The 14,785-nt window shown below is 35.5% G+C and overlaps 1 protein-coding gene and 1 long non-coding RNA gene across 2 annotated transcripts; one reads left to right on the forward strand and one right to left on the reverse strand.

Annotated features, from left to right (window-relative positions):
* Nucleotides 1-451: 451 nt before the first annotated feature.
* LOC147063198 (uncharacterized) lies at nucleotides 452-9,817 on the forward strand. Its single transcript, XM_085959463.1, has 7 exons — nucleotides 452-662; nucleotides 879-1,004; nucleotides 3,029-3,126; nucleotides 4,845-4,991; nucleotides 5,703-5,837; nucleotides 8,431-8,586; nucleotides 8,813-9,817. Exons 1-7 carry the CDS (start codon nucleotides 599-601, stop codon nucleotides 9,752-9,754), a joined length of 1,668 nt encoding a protein of 555 aa, XP_085815589.1. The 5' UTR covers nucleotides 452-598; the 3' UTR covers nucleotides 9,755-9,817.
* Nucleotides 9,818-11,729: 1,912 nt separating this feature from the next.
* LOC147063199 (uncharacterized) lies at nucleotides 11,730-14,686 on the reverse strand. Its single transcript, XR_015072061.1, has 3 exons — nucleotides 14,458-14,686; nucleotides 14,139-14,333; nucleotides 11,730-13,168 (listed from the first exon to the last, which is right to left on the reverse strand). It is a non-coding gene; the product is annotated as an uncharacterized LOC147063199 (long non-coding RNA).
* Nucleotides 14,687-14,785: the final 99 nt, after the last annotated feature.

The raw sequence follows: 14,785 nt of genomic DNA on the forward strand, positions 1-14,785 counted from the left end.
AATAAATAAAAAATACAGACACTCGTTTTAATTAGATGTTGAATAGAAAATCGATGTTTGAGAAACTTTAAATTATAATAAAATGGTGACATCTCTTTAATTTTTATTAAAAATATAAATATGTTTAAGAATGATAAAACAGATACCTAACTATAATAGCCAAATGAATATACAACACCATCTATGCAAGCACCGTTCAACCTAATATGGTGTATTAGTCTATGGTCAAAACTCTTTGGAATGTACAAATAATATCAAAAAATTACATCCATATTGATTATAAAAATCGTAATTTACTGAAAAATATTCGAAATTTTGATGATTAATTTCGTCTCCTAAATTTAAGTAATTCATAGAAATATAATTTATTATCCCCATACCTAGAATAAAAATTTGTCTATGTTTTTTGGCGATTGTATTCATAGATAATACGTAAAATTGTGTTGTCTATACCTCGAGCTCGATTTTGACGTTTGTGATTCTTCCATGGATGTTTCCAATTTATTTTAATAAATATGACTTTATTCTAACCTAAAGTGTAGTCAACATTTTAGTAAAATAGTTCTTAACTAAACCTGTAATTTAAATATTCTTGAAAATGGGTCGCCGTTCGATAAATACCACTAAAAGTGGTAAATATATGAATCCCACAGACCAAGCCAGTAAGTATTTTGAAATCATTGATATCAATTTAAATAAAATACAAGTATAATGTACAATTAAATAACTGTGATAAATATTACGTTTAGGTGTGATTAAGTTGGATAGTTTTAGAGAATTGAGGTATTTACTAAGACTTATGTGTAATTAAACTGATGGCAACTTGCGATTTTGTTTTGTTTCTTCTGGTATGTATATTTATTTATTTTTAATTACAGGAAAAGAGGCGAGGAAAAAGGAGTTAAAGAAAAATAAAAGACAACGTCAAATGGTTAGGGCTGCAGTACTAAAAATGAAAGATCCTGCACAAATATTAGAGGAATTAGAAAAAATTGATGAAATGGGTTTGTTTTTTGCACGATTTTTATAGGTACCACTGACTTTTAAGTATAATTAATAAGGTTACAAAAATATCATCCTGAATTTAATCTTTACTTCTAAACTTCATAAACTTACACATTAGTTACATATTCGGCTCTAATGAACAAAAATATCAGTCTCCACTTTTTGACTGGACCACAAACAACTATAGGAATAGAGAATAACTACGGACGTATTTCATTCATAATTTTCACCTCTTTAAAATACCACCATGCAAATGGGCAAGTTTTATTGGTACAAGTTGGTTGAAGGGAAGCCAGGCAGGAATCGCGCTAATTTTCATAGGCGATTTTCGCAAAATTCATGAATTCAAGAATGAAAACCTAACCTAACTTGATAAAACCTAACTTAACCTAAACTAACAAAAATAATCCAGTATATCGGCTATTAATTTGTTTGCCGCTGGCTTCCCGTAAACCGACAAGATCCGTTTTATTTATTATAAATTTTACTGAACAAACCGACTGGATAAATTTTATAAAGTTACTTATCGAAGATTAATTTTGTTTTATGTATGTATAAAGCATCTGAGCCATTTTCACTTGTATGTGTACACACATACATACCTAGTTAGAATTATGTGAAATAATAACAATTATTTAGTTATGTAAAGCGGATTGTTTTAATTAAATTACAGATTATCATAATGGCGAATTTTTTATTTTAAATGATTTTATATTTTGCTGTAGTTGTCTGTGGTCAAAAGTGGAGGTTGATAGTTTTTATTGGGCAGACGACAGGTAGACTGATGGGTAAGCTCTTGTACATCAGAGCCAATTTAAATGTCAACAGGCGATTTCGGTTTTGTTCTTGTTGAATGTTCCAACTGCATTTGCGTTGAGAGATTTATGCAGTTGTCTGGGTCAAATCAAAATCAAAGCAATCCCCCTTGTCAAGTAACTGCATGTCCTCAAAAATTCACATGTTTTCCATGTCCATAATGCAAATTGGCAGCGCATTCAACTGTCAATAGAATGGTTGGTGGTTTGTAACTGACCTTGGGCAATTTTCAAATTGGCTATGACAACACCGACTGGCGAATACGATCTACCGGTGAAATTGTTGTACCGCAGGTGACAAGGTGTCGTCACTTAACCGGATCTGTGCCGGGAGGTTTTGTATAGCGGCAGGTGAGGGGCCGCGACTTTTTTATCAAAAATAAAACCTTATTATTTTTTTTTTTTTTTGAAATATATTGAAAGTTTATCATAAACACTTAGCAATCATATGTGAAATGTCTCATTTGGACCAGTATTCTTCCGAAAAACCCAAGTTTAACTTTTAAAAATTGTCAGGGTTGCCACAAAACTTGTAGAAAGAGTTTTCAAGTCAATAGTGTTCTACCATGTGGTAAGTTTCGAAACACGGTACCAAGCAGAGGGCCACTTTGCATTGTTGCACCTTGATTCTCTTCTTAATTTATAAGACTTATCCACGAACAATTTAAAAAAATCCAATTCGCTATTCCCGAAACTTTCAAAATCTGATCCTGATTTTGAGCTATTGAACGATTTTATTTTTGGCACAAAATCTCCAGTTTCTCCAGAAATAAATAGGATGACACACTTCAACAAAAAAATATTCCAACTGTACAAAGGGTATTCCCAAAAATATTCGCGTACAAGTGATATTTCATTTGAACAGAGGGAAATCCCGAATAATATTTGCTTCAAATAAAAGCTGAAGTGGTAACCCTATACTAGCGCCATAGATCGGATAAACAGCGAAGCTCTTTTTAAAACAGTCATATCAACTTAAATTAAAATGAATAAATTAGTGTTGAATATTCCTAACATTAGATGTCACAACATGCTCGATATTTTAAATTATTCAAAAGAAATTCCTGAGCCTGGCATTCTGTCTTCAAACACAGGCGAACATGTACGCGTTTTGTGTATGTCCGGCCTTGTGCGCACGGTCATAAACGCGAACATGTTCGCTTTAGCACAAAATCGGTTAAAAAAAATATTCTACTTTATTTTTACAGAATATAATGTCCTGCAGGCTTCGCCTCTCAATGAGAAAGTTTTAAAAGAGAAAAGAAAAAAATTAAAAGAGACCCTCGAAAGAGTTCTCAAGATGTATGTAAGTATAATATGTTTGTTCTGCTGGTTGGATTCTATTCAAAGTATTATCTATGGATACAATATCACTAGTAATTTTAATGTACGCACACGTAGAAACTGTAGAGATTAATTGAAATTACCGTGAATAATAATTCAAAATACTGATACAGTAGACTCACAATTATCCGGTCTAAAGCATCGATGACATTAAGCTATTTTCCAAGCTGCTAGTCGGCAAGTTTAAAAGCGGACGAGTCAGCTAGTGCAATTGTGATGATGACACACAAAACTTTCCAATCGCTCAGAAGCCAACAAGCTTGCGAGTTGAAACCGTCATTTTTGGTACTATTTGACAGGACATATTGAGTAGCTTCACTAATATCGCTGTACTGCGCAGACGCAGATCGGCCCACATGCCAGCAAGTAGCGAGTAAAGTAACCCGGCTTTCAACTTTTCTCGTAGATTGTTTACAATCTGCTTGTTAGCTAGTTCGATGATGGCACTGGGCGAGTTTACAAGCAGATTGTAAATTCGCTGGCTTGTAGCTTGTAAAGTAGCTCAATGTCAACGATGCTATGATGGGGAGAGGTGGCACGGTTAAACAAATAACAGGGATAATTCGAACTATGGTTTTTTCTTTTTAAAATACTACATTGTTGTTTTTATTTAATAAAACGCAATTTTTTTTTATATATGGGACATTTTCCCACTGAGGCGAACAAAACTGGTCCTAATATATTAATTAAAGTGGAATAAGTACTATATAAAAAAAAATTGCGTTTTATTAAATAAAAACAACAATACAATGCAGTTCCACCATGAATTGACAGTTAACAAAATAAAAGAAAATACTACATAATATTATACATTTCTAAAGCCGACAATCATTTTAACATGTTTAATACTCATTATTTATTAAGAGCGTACTTCAGTGAAACGGCAAATAATTTTCAATAGTAGGTGCGACGAAATTTCTCACTAGTCGCCAATCGGAGACCGACAGTCGAGGTGTCTGCACGTCGATTTGTTTTGTCATGGCGTCGGATGAAAATTTTCTTAAATCGTGTAAAGATGACTAAAAAACTTTACGTATGTACTTAAAAAAGAAAACATGACAATGAATATACTATTATTATTAGTAATACAACAATAAACATAACATTAAATGGACGCTTGTTGGATTTTTATGACAAATTACATTTCGTTCGCACGCGTCAATTGCACAGTCCGCGTATTGCCTAGCCATGATCTTTTTAGACCATGCCTCAGCTGAAGAGCCTTAAGAAAATCTGTGATTTTGGTTTGTTTGCACACAGAATCGGGAGTTTACTGTAAATTAGAAATGGCACTTTCCATAATTGAATTTATAGAGATAGTGATCATTCAAAATATTCTGCGGAATGATGAAACCATAGACTAAATCCGTCGCCGTGATAGCACGTGACGTGATCATAATGTAATTACAGCTTAAGAGTTCTTATGGTGACAGTTGATTGCATATATTACGTCTTTTTTGTACTCTTTTAAGACTTCTAAATCCTCACAGTACTTTTGGGATTCATTGATCTATTACAATTATTACATAATACTATATTATGTACATTTGTGTTTCTCTTCTTTCTTTTTTTCTCTTCGACCATGTCCGATCCTAATCGGATCATATGGGCCTCCACAGAGTAGAGGTTTGTATTAACAGATTTTGTGTTTCTACATCGTCTATATTCTATTTAATCCAGGATAAAGATGAGCCGGAGCGGTGGGCAGACCTGAAACGGCAAGAGGGAGACTATGAACGGAGAAGAGCAACCCTCGCTGCTTATCACGAATCAGTGCGACACGCTCAAGCGGTCCAAGTTGACGACATACCATTGCCGACGCTTCAGGTGAGTGCTCGTATAATAAACAATATCTATTGTTATAACCGTTTTAGGGCTAAGACACATGGCACTGCAAGTCGATCGCCGTACGTGTTGCGGATACGCATGCGCACACGCTACGAGTCCGCCATTCCTATTCAGACGTCGCTGTATTACATACATAACCACATCCAAAATGGCAGATGAGCGGAACAACGTATACTTCATTAATTGAGTTAGCATTTACTTGGTAGAATTCCATTTTACAAGAAATGAAAATATAAATAATATTAAATTCTACAGGTTTTTTGAAAAAGGTTTTGTCTATAGCTATTTCAGTTGTAACTCCATTATCAAGACTTATCATTGACTTATCATTATCGACAAATCCTTTTTTAAAAAAACCTGTAGAATTTAATATTATTTATATTTTCATTTCTTATAACATATACTTCGTTCAAGAAATTGAGAAATATCCATGTTTATATGACTATACTAGGAGATGTGCCTAATTGACGAATGAATCCGATATTTTCGCCTTCTACTTTAATTTCTGCAGTACAAATCCATAATAATCGTTGTTTCGGCGTCTGGCCGGCTAATGTCTTTGGGTCATAGTAGCTACCAACATGATATTGTTTTTGTGGAAGTGTGTTGTCAGTTACTTGGTCTCAATAATAGAAATTTATTTACTACCTACCTAATAATAAGTACATGAATGAATATTTGTATTTTCAGATTCCTGATAATTTGATGTATGGAAATATGCCGTCACAAATTCCACTACCATTAGAACTAACGCCTTCCATTGTGCCGATGCCACCTCCTAAGCCTAAGCCAATCAGTATATTGAAGAAAGAAACTGTATACAGGGTAAATAACTACTCAATTACTCTTAACCATGACAAATGTGTTTTGTGGACTGTAAGTTTGAAGGATGCTTGTGGATTCCGGATCTGGGCAGGGGGTGAGTTATACGTGAATACCAGGCACTGACCTTTGATGTTGAGAGGGCTGGCGCGCACTGGAACTGGTTCGGTGTTCATGCACTCACGCACTGGTAAACGGAGGATACACCTTTGAACGGGATCATATATTATGAGGATGAAGAATGATAATGATAAGTTCAGGATGGATGATATAGACGCGACGTTCACTCAAATCGTAACCGATTTAGTGCAACGAAGGTCGAACACACATGTTTTGAATCACTCAGTAGACAACACGTACCCGTTCGTATCGTATCAGTCAGAGCGTGATAAGTAACCTATGCGCTCGGCTGTCTTGGAATCACTAACTGTTCTTCGCAATTACGGTCTATTCATGACCCGTAACTGTCGGTCGCCCTGGTCTGGCGACAATAATAAAAGGATGGTAGGTGTGACATATTTTTGCGGGTTTAAGGATGGGATTGAGGTAATAATCGGCACAACCAATATATTTATATGTACCAGTGGCGAAGGGTGACTTTTGGAAAGAGGTAGGCTGTGGAGTAACCAAGCTTGTCAGATATATTTACGGGAAATAAGAAGATGACCCTATATTACTACTGATGAATAGGTACACTAAATCGATGAAATTTCAAAATCTCAATTAGTTTGATATAATTAGTTTATAAATAAGCAATTAGATTGAATTATGTATTTTCCTATAAACGTAACATACGCTCAAAATATATTATCTATCATCTTTGAAAATATCCGTTGTTGTGTATAATATGTTCCATAACAATTTATAATTTAACCCGTAAAATTAGACATTTTATAATACTTATATATTTAAAAGACAGACTTAGGTATAAATAACTGATAAATAAAAATCGCGAGATAAATTATTTTATATTTTTAACAACAATCAATATTTATGTGTGATTGAATCCCATAGAAATCATTTTTAAATTATCTTCTTATTAATTATTTTGAATAAATGTGCGGATGTAAGCGCTAACTAAACAGCCTATGATTTCGGAATAAAAAGCCAGACAGAGACTGGCGTCAGTGGCGTCACGTGACTAAAAACGCATACAAACCACATCTTAAATTCCCATCGAATATTTCATAACATAGTTGAATCCATGCGGCAGTAGTTATGGTTATAAACCTTACTAATTTATAAAATAAAGCTATGTACTTCTGAATTTCGACGATAGATGACTATCAATTATCTTGGATTTTTCAGTGTATTTTATTTAAATTTAAATTATTTGCTTGAAGATCTATTTTTCTTAGTAGGTAGGCTTTAAATAATCGCCTACTATGGAGCCTTCGCCACTGATATGTACTTGCAAAAAGTAAAAATGCAATGGCCATGACACTCTCAATTTCTCCTCAGAAAACTTGTTTTTTAAGACCAGTCCTAATTTATTGATTAACTGCCGTATTCATATACATTTGAACCGCGTTCAACGTAGTAAGCCGTTTATCGGCCGATTAAGGAAACTATAAAAAATGCATACGTCACGAGATGCGCACAGGAATGCGCACCAAACTTAAAATGGCGGCGATCTGCGCGAGCTGTCAGTGTCACTTTAATACACAATGACTTCATCACAACAAGCGTTTAGTAGGAGGCTTGAAACCTTCGTAGGTTTTATAAATTATTGCGAAAATGTGTGTGAAACAGAAAGGAGGAGACGCTTGCGACTGCAAAAAAGATACATCAGAGATATGGACATTTGTTATTCCTTGGCTTCGCCTATTGAATTCGACTGTTATCCTAGCCCAGGCGACACGTTTTCGCGCGTTGCTGAACGCATTTGTTATCCGCGAATTTATTATCAATGTTTCCATATCGGCACAGCTAACTAATAATTCCTTTTCATCTTGCGTGAAGTTAACTGCCCGTCGTCGTTGTGTCACAATAGGATTCATGATGATGCTAAAAAATGAAAATGAAAATGATGCTAAGCTTGTAAAAATGATCGAGATCGTGGGTCAATGGAGGTGTTTGTAAATATTGACAATGATCCGTGAAGCTGTATTGCCATATTATGGAAATATTTACTGGGTATACTTTGATCATTTCGTGCATTATGAAGTATAAAATAAATATGATTTTATAACAAATAAATTATTTAAAGTTCATGATAATTATTTATTTATAATTATTATATTTATATGGTACCGTTTGCACATTTTTACACCGATTCACAATTTCAAAATTTTAAATTAATTTTCGGGAAATTTAAATTTAAAATTAGGTAACATTACCCATGGCATGACGCGTATTACGTCGGCGACGTGACGTCACTATTCGTCAGATACATTTAGGTTTATGCATGCAAATTTGCAGTAAATAGCTTGAATGCAGTTTGCTGTTATATGCATACGCCTCTAAAAGTGGAATAAGTACTACAACAAAAAAATTGCGTTTTATTAAATTAAACAACAGGTTTATAAAAATCTTATTGAACGTTAAATAATGACCTAGTATTGAAATCTTTACCACTGATTGATTCTATTTCCAGGAATTGATACCTCCCGCTCTGGAGCCGCCGGGTGTTCCTCCTTTTCCACCACCTACGTTGGCTGATCTAGGTGGAATTGAAGAAATGGATCACAACGAATTGAAGAAACCAAAGACGCTGAGATTTTCCGATCAAGTTGAGAATACAGTGGACACCGTAAGAATCCAAATTCAAATTGATTACTGAAGTTAAAATCACTCGCTGTTATCAATTGGTAAACTAATAATGTTTAAACTGGTTGCATTTTGATTAAAGGAGACATTGATTGTTAAGTTTCTAAAAACCGATAACTCTACATATAATATAAACGCCTCATTTGATATACAATTTGAATCTTGTTCACTGAAACGGTGGTCAGAATATTTTTCATTTGTCGTTGCAGGCCATGGATACGACCGAGCCCGTCCTCGATAAATCAGACGAAGAGGACCATCCGCAAGACCAAGACGATAGGATCACTGACCAGGACATGCGGGCGGCGCCGGCTCCAACCGGTGCCTCCGCTTCAGCCGTACCTCTCAGTGTGAAGCCAACTTCCCTGCAACAGCGAATGCTCGCTCTTTCTGGCCAAAACATTGATGATTTCATGAAGGAGATGGAAGAGGTGCACAAGAAACGAGAGCTGGACAGGGCGGCTGACCTCAACTCACGCCTGTCCGCTCTGGAGCGGAGAGAGAACACTAACGGTGATGAAGACGATCGACCGAGAGATAAAGATGACCGAATCACTGCCTCTGCCATGTGCCCACCGGGAACTAACTCAGCCGACGCCCCTCCGGCCATGGCCCCTCGCCCGCCACCTCTGATGGCAAGCCTGCTCCGACCACCGCCGTTGCGCCCCCCGGGCCCTCCACCTCCCGGCATGAGAATGCCCTCAGGGATGCTACCTGACCGCCCGGCTCCTCCCGGACCTCCCCCGGGATTGCCTCCCCGTCTTCTCCGTCTGCCTCCTGGTCCTCCTCCCGGCCTCCCACCCCGTGTTCTTGGCATGCCGCGGCTCGCCCACCCCATGGGCCCCCACGCTGTTCCCCTCCCCCTGCCGGTGTTATCGGCTGCTCCGCAACTCATCAACCGCAAGGAGGGCCCGCAGCGAGGCGCAACCATCATGGCCAAGCCTCAGATACGCAACTTGTCCGCCGACGTGACCCGTTTTGTGCCGTCAGCACTCCGGGTGAAACGAGAGGACAAGAAAGGCAAGCCAGGAGTTCGGGGCCCCACCATAGACATAAAGAAGCCGGTCGACACGCCTACCAAGCCTCCTGGGGCGCCCACCAAGGACGACGCCTACATGCAGTTTATGCGAGAGATGCAAGGATTGCTGTGAGGGGACATTAGCGAGTCCTCGCTAGAATTGTATGTACTACTGGAAATAAATGATTTTCTTTTGAAATAATTGCATTTTTATTTGAATACCTTTATGTATTAATGACAGGAGTCAGTGCTCCATGACTTTTATGTACTTAAACTTTAAAATTTTCAAATATTCTACATCGATTTCACAGAACAATAATTAATCTCATATGTATACATTTCCTATATACAATAATATGTAGCATAAAACTTCGAGGGAAACAATTAGCAGGTCTATTTCCATAGGATATCATATTTATAGCCTTTGTCACGTCAGGCACTTTATCTCTCTTGTGCCGATTCACTCACCACATGGCTAACTTCTGACTGACTTTGTTCTAAAATTCATTGAATGTTTATGGGTCGAAAATCTTTTCGCATGCCCGCGATGGACGGCTGGTATAATGTCTGATTATATAATCGTGGGTCATGAGTTCAAACCCCACATCTGTCAAATTCCCATGTTGTTTTTCAATGTCTGTTTGGATCCAGAGCATAGACCTGATCATTTGATCAAATGGCTACATTTGTTTCTCATAAAAAATAACTATTATGAAACCTCTTCGGGAGGCGGCAAAGATCCACATTGGATTGTAGAGCCAATGAAAAAAACATCTTTCTGTTGTATTCATACATATTACATTATCGTCAGCTAAGGTATAATACAAATACATGCATAATACATATGTCATGATATGTTGCTAGCCATTCGTTCAACCCATTGGATAGATGGCGTGATCCCAAATGCACATATTAGGGCTCCATAGATAACCGTTCCTGTTATAAACCCAAAAACTGTTCGGGTGGCGGTCAAGATCCACATCAGAAGCGGTGTATAACCTATTCTATAAAATAATATAATTCTAAATATATATATTATATTCTATACACCATATAGGAGTGTTAAAAAATATGTCCCGGTTGGTATGCACAAATATTTTTCATACCTATAGGTATGTTTCTGAGATGTTCCCAATTGGATGGTATTATGCAACAAAGAACCAATCCACAAAAATCTATTTTTAGATAAATGCCTTTAAGTTTTATGTGTTGGTGAACAATATGGTTTTCATGAATATATTTTGTGAGTTCAAAAATATTGAAAGTAATTATTTATTTTATATTGACTACTTAACTTTTGCTTTATCTGAGGAAATTAATGCATTTTTTAGCAAAAAATGTTGATTGGTTCTTTGTTGAAAATTGAAGCAGTCCATAGATGAGAGATGGCGAACCTTTTTACGTACGCGTGCCAAAATTTCTCAAATATTATTTTTCAACTGTCTGACGTGTCGAGCAGTTTTTCATAGGGAAAAATGAAAAAAAATATTTTTAAGAATTCTGTTACGAAAGTTGAAAAATTACAATTGAGTTCTTGAGTTTCTATCTTTTGCCGTGTTTCTAGCCTTTTTATATCTTTTATTCTTTGAATATTTTTTTCCCTGTTCAAAGAGATCGTGGAACCATTTTAACCACGCTTCCTTCAATATATTCTTCCATTTTTAGCGATAATATTTGGGGCAAAATAGCGATCATTTGTTTGTAATTGAACGACTGTCGATAAATTTCATCAGGTTTGTTGATTGAGTATGTATTTTCATTTTTAATTGTCTGATTGGTCTTCAGCATTGTAAATCGATCAAAATCAGAGGTTCACGAGACAGCTTCTCCCGCCGCCTGATGAGGTCAGTGCGATAATATTATGTGTGACGCATAAAGCCTAAGGACCATAATGCTTATTGAAATTTGTAATATTTGCATGCTATTTTTTATACAATGCGATCTGTCACTTACGCATTTCGTTGTTTCCGTTTGCGCATCGATAGGTAAATATTATTCGTAAAAGTAATATTAAAAACCGAAGAAAATACGCACGGCTATGTCATCATTATTTTTATATTTATTTGTAAAACTCTTTTATTTTTTTGATAGGTCATTTTTTTTCTCTTCAAAATAAAACATTGGCGTGCCACGCAAAATCATCTCGCGTGCCATAGGTTCGCCATCCCTGCCATAGATGAATGTTGGTCGGTTCTTACAACGATAGATAACCACTTGTGGATAAGATATACTCAAATAGCAGAGTGTCTGGGTATGGGGAATACACCCGGAAAGTGTGGTGGGGAAACCGCGGTTGAAGTGATAAAAGCTATCATCAGACAACTCAACGTTTAGGCTCTTAAGCGTGAGGCCTCAGAGCCAGCGTTGTGCGTTTTGCGCAACTCAAACGTATAAATGTATAACCAAAAAAAGACATTGTCTACGAACATTTTCACACGGTTATACGTTTGAGTTGCGCAAAACACTCAACGCTGCCACTCAGGACGTACACTTACTCTGCTCATGCACTTCTAAAATTTTTCTAGGGCTCGATCTTCTCAGTGGCGGGTTTTGTGACGTAGAGGCTCAACGCACTGACTGATTTTGAGACCGCCTACGATAAAAAATAAACAATCTAATTCTATTTTTCCAAATAAATCCATGCATTCAAACAATTTTTATTTTGTACAAATTATACAAAAACGGTTTAATTGAAACAGTCTCCTTTCTTACAAATCATAATACATAAGTACATACTTACAGCAAAATACCTATTAATTTAGTATTTAGAAAAAAGTTTAAATGAATTTATATTATTTACAATCTAATAGAACGAAAGTAAGTATGTGAATTACTATAATGAAGGTATATTTAATCAAAACCTTCTATATTATATCCATTCATTTTATAAGAGTGGCAGATTTTAACACTCCCGTTGCCACGATGGTCTCGGAGTTTAGAAATGACCTTAAATCATAGATACCTCACTTATTATTATGTATATAAACGTCTACTTTTAGCTATTTGTAGATTAAATATTTAGGCATAAAAAGAAAAATATGTCGGTAGTTGAATTGAATGTCTTATATGTAAAATTAATCATTTTTCGAAAGTCTAATCAATATTTTGATAAGACAGTGACAGGGCTATCTAGAAAGATATATGTTAGAGAAACGCGCATAATAGTAATGTAAACATGAGACACTATTTTAAAATGTCATTTGTTAGTCAGAGATAGAAATCTATGTCTTTGTTCAACATAATTCTGTGAAGGATGCATTCAGCCGTAGCCTCTTACAATATATCGAACCTTGAATTATAAATGTTTCAAATGCATCTGACGATAAACGCCAAAGCAACCCTTAATGTAATGTTATAAGTGTTCATTTTAGCAAGTCAACTTCGCTTTATATGCCGTTTATTCCAAAATACTGACCGGAAAGGCTCAGTTTTATTGCGCCCGTAATAAAAATAAATTTACCCGGATTTTGAATACAAACCCTTATTGCCAGGTATGTAAGAATTACATCGGTTTGTGGGCCATGTGTATTTGAAAACTTCGAGCGACCTAAAAAAAACATACTATTATTTGGGTGCACAGCAGGCAGTCGAACGGTTAGATTTGTGCGTACTCCCATCATCTACACGTCGATTATCAAATTGACAAATATTTTGAAAATATTTAATCATGCCGAGAAGATATTTAACAGAGGAAGAAATCAGGGTGGCTGCAGAGGAGTTTTGTGATGACTCTGATATTGAGTTTGAAGTGAACGACAATAATATTTCGGATAATGAAAATTTAATAGAAGTTTATAATATATAAGTATTAAATTGCGGTACCTATCATATTATACATATGTATAAAATATGTATATTTCTGGGGATACAATATTACATTAAATATATGTTTATGTATTTTATTATTGACTATAAAACCTCTTGTTATGAAATTATCTAAAAGTCGATGTGATATATCTATAGTCTAAGAGGTATAGACTTAATACGTGCATATAGGTTCAAGTAACGTAGTGATTTAATTTTTTTAATGTGTATTATTTCAACATAATAAACATAATATTAAAATATATTTAGTGGAAACTATACGATCGGAGTATTTTTGTTGTTTACTTATTCTTATGTAAGTATATTTTTAATGTGTTTTAAAATCCGATTTTTAATAAAACCTAATAACATTAAGATCACAATTTTTAAAATTATGTATACAGGGAATCGATATTGCAAAATTATAACTATTATTTTATGTGGTAAACGTGATAACGCAAGTCCATGCAGATGTTATGCTACCTAAAAACATCCCTCGTTCGCTTCGGATGAATTAGCCACCCCCACTCTCCGTGAAATGACAGCGTGTGTTGGTTGTTCCATTTAAAACAGATCGAGACATGCCGTGGTTTGGTTATGACGTACATTTATCGATGTTCGATTATTATACACGATTATAAGACAATTGCATGTGATATACACAGAATAACATGTTAAACGATGACTAAATAGTATTTAAAAACATACTTTACCTTTTGAAGCAATCAATTAGCTTTTAAAATGCCTTAAAATGCCAAATTTCCATCGGGACACTGAGTGGACGGCATGGGATCGGGCGTAATTTTTTTACCATGGTAAGGGAAAGGTTAACTCTTAGGAAGCCCACTTTTAAATTTTCTCATGAATCATGTTGCGGTTCTTCTTTTAAATCCAGCCACATTGAGAAACTTGATAATGGAAAAAAAAATGTTCCAAGTTATAAAATTATTATAGAATAATAATTAGGTATTAATTATAAAGCTCATTATTTCTTCAATTTACTTATAGGTATGAAGGTAGGTACATAAATACCTAGTTTAATTGATGTAGGTAATGTGATTTAATTGTATTGATGGTGGGAATTCATTCAAAATTAAATTTTTTGGGCCCCATTACACAAAATTCCCTACATTCCTACCCATAACTAGGTAGGTGTGTATTTGATTTTAAACCATTAAAAGAAATTGAAAGGCAAATTGGATTACGCATCAGCAACCCGCAACCAATATTACATGCGTCACGCATAAAAACAAAATCCCATGCATTCCTATTCAAGTTTCATTCATAATAAAACACTATCTCTCGGCATCTCCCTCGCACTTTCAGCAGACATTGACATTTTGAACAACAAAGCAGGGAG

The sequence above is a fragment of the Rhyacophila brunnea genome, unplaced genomic scaffold, assembly GCF_057557595.1.
Source record: "Rhyacophila brunnea isolate RB1 unplaced genomic scaffold, BYU_Rbru_1.0 scaffold_9, whole genome shotgun sequence".
NCBI lineage: Eukaryota > Metazoa > Arthropoda > Insecta > Trichoptera > Rhyacophilidae > Rhyacophila > Rhyacophila brunnea.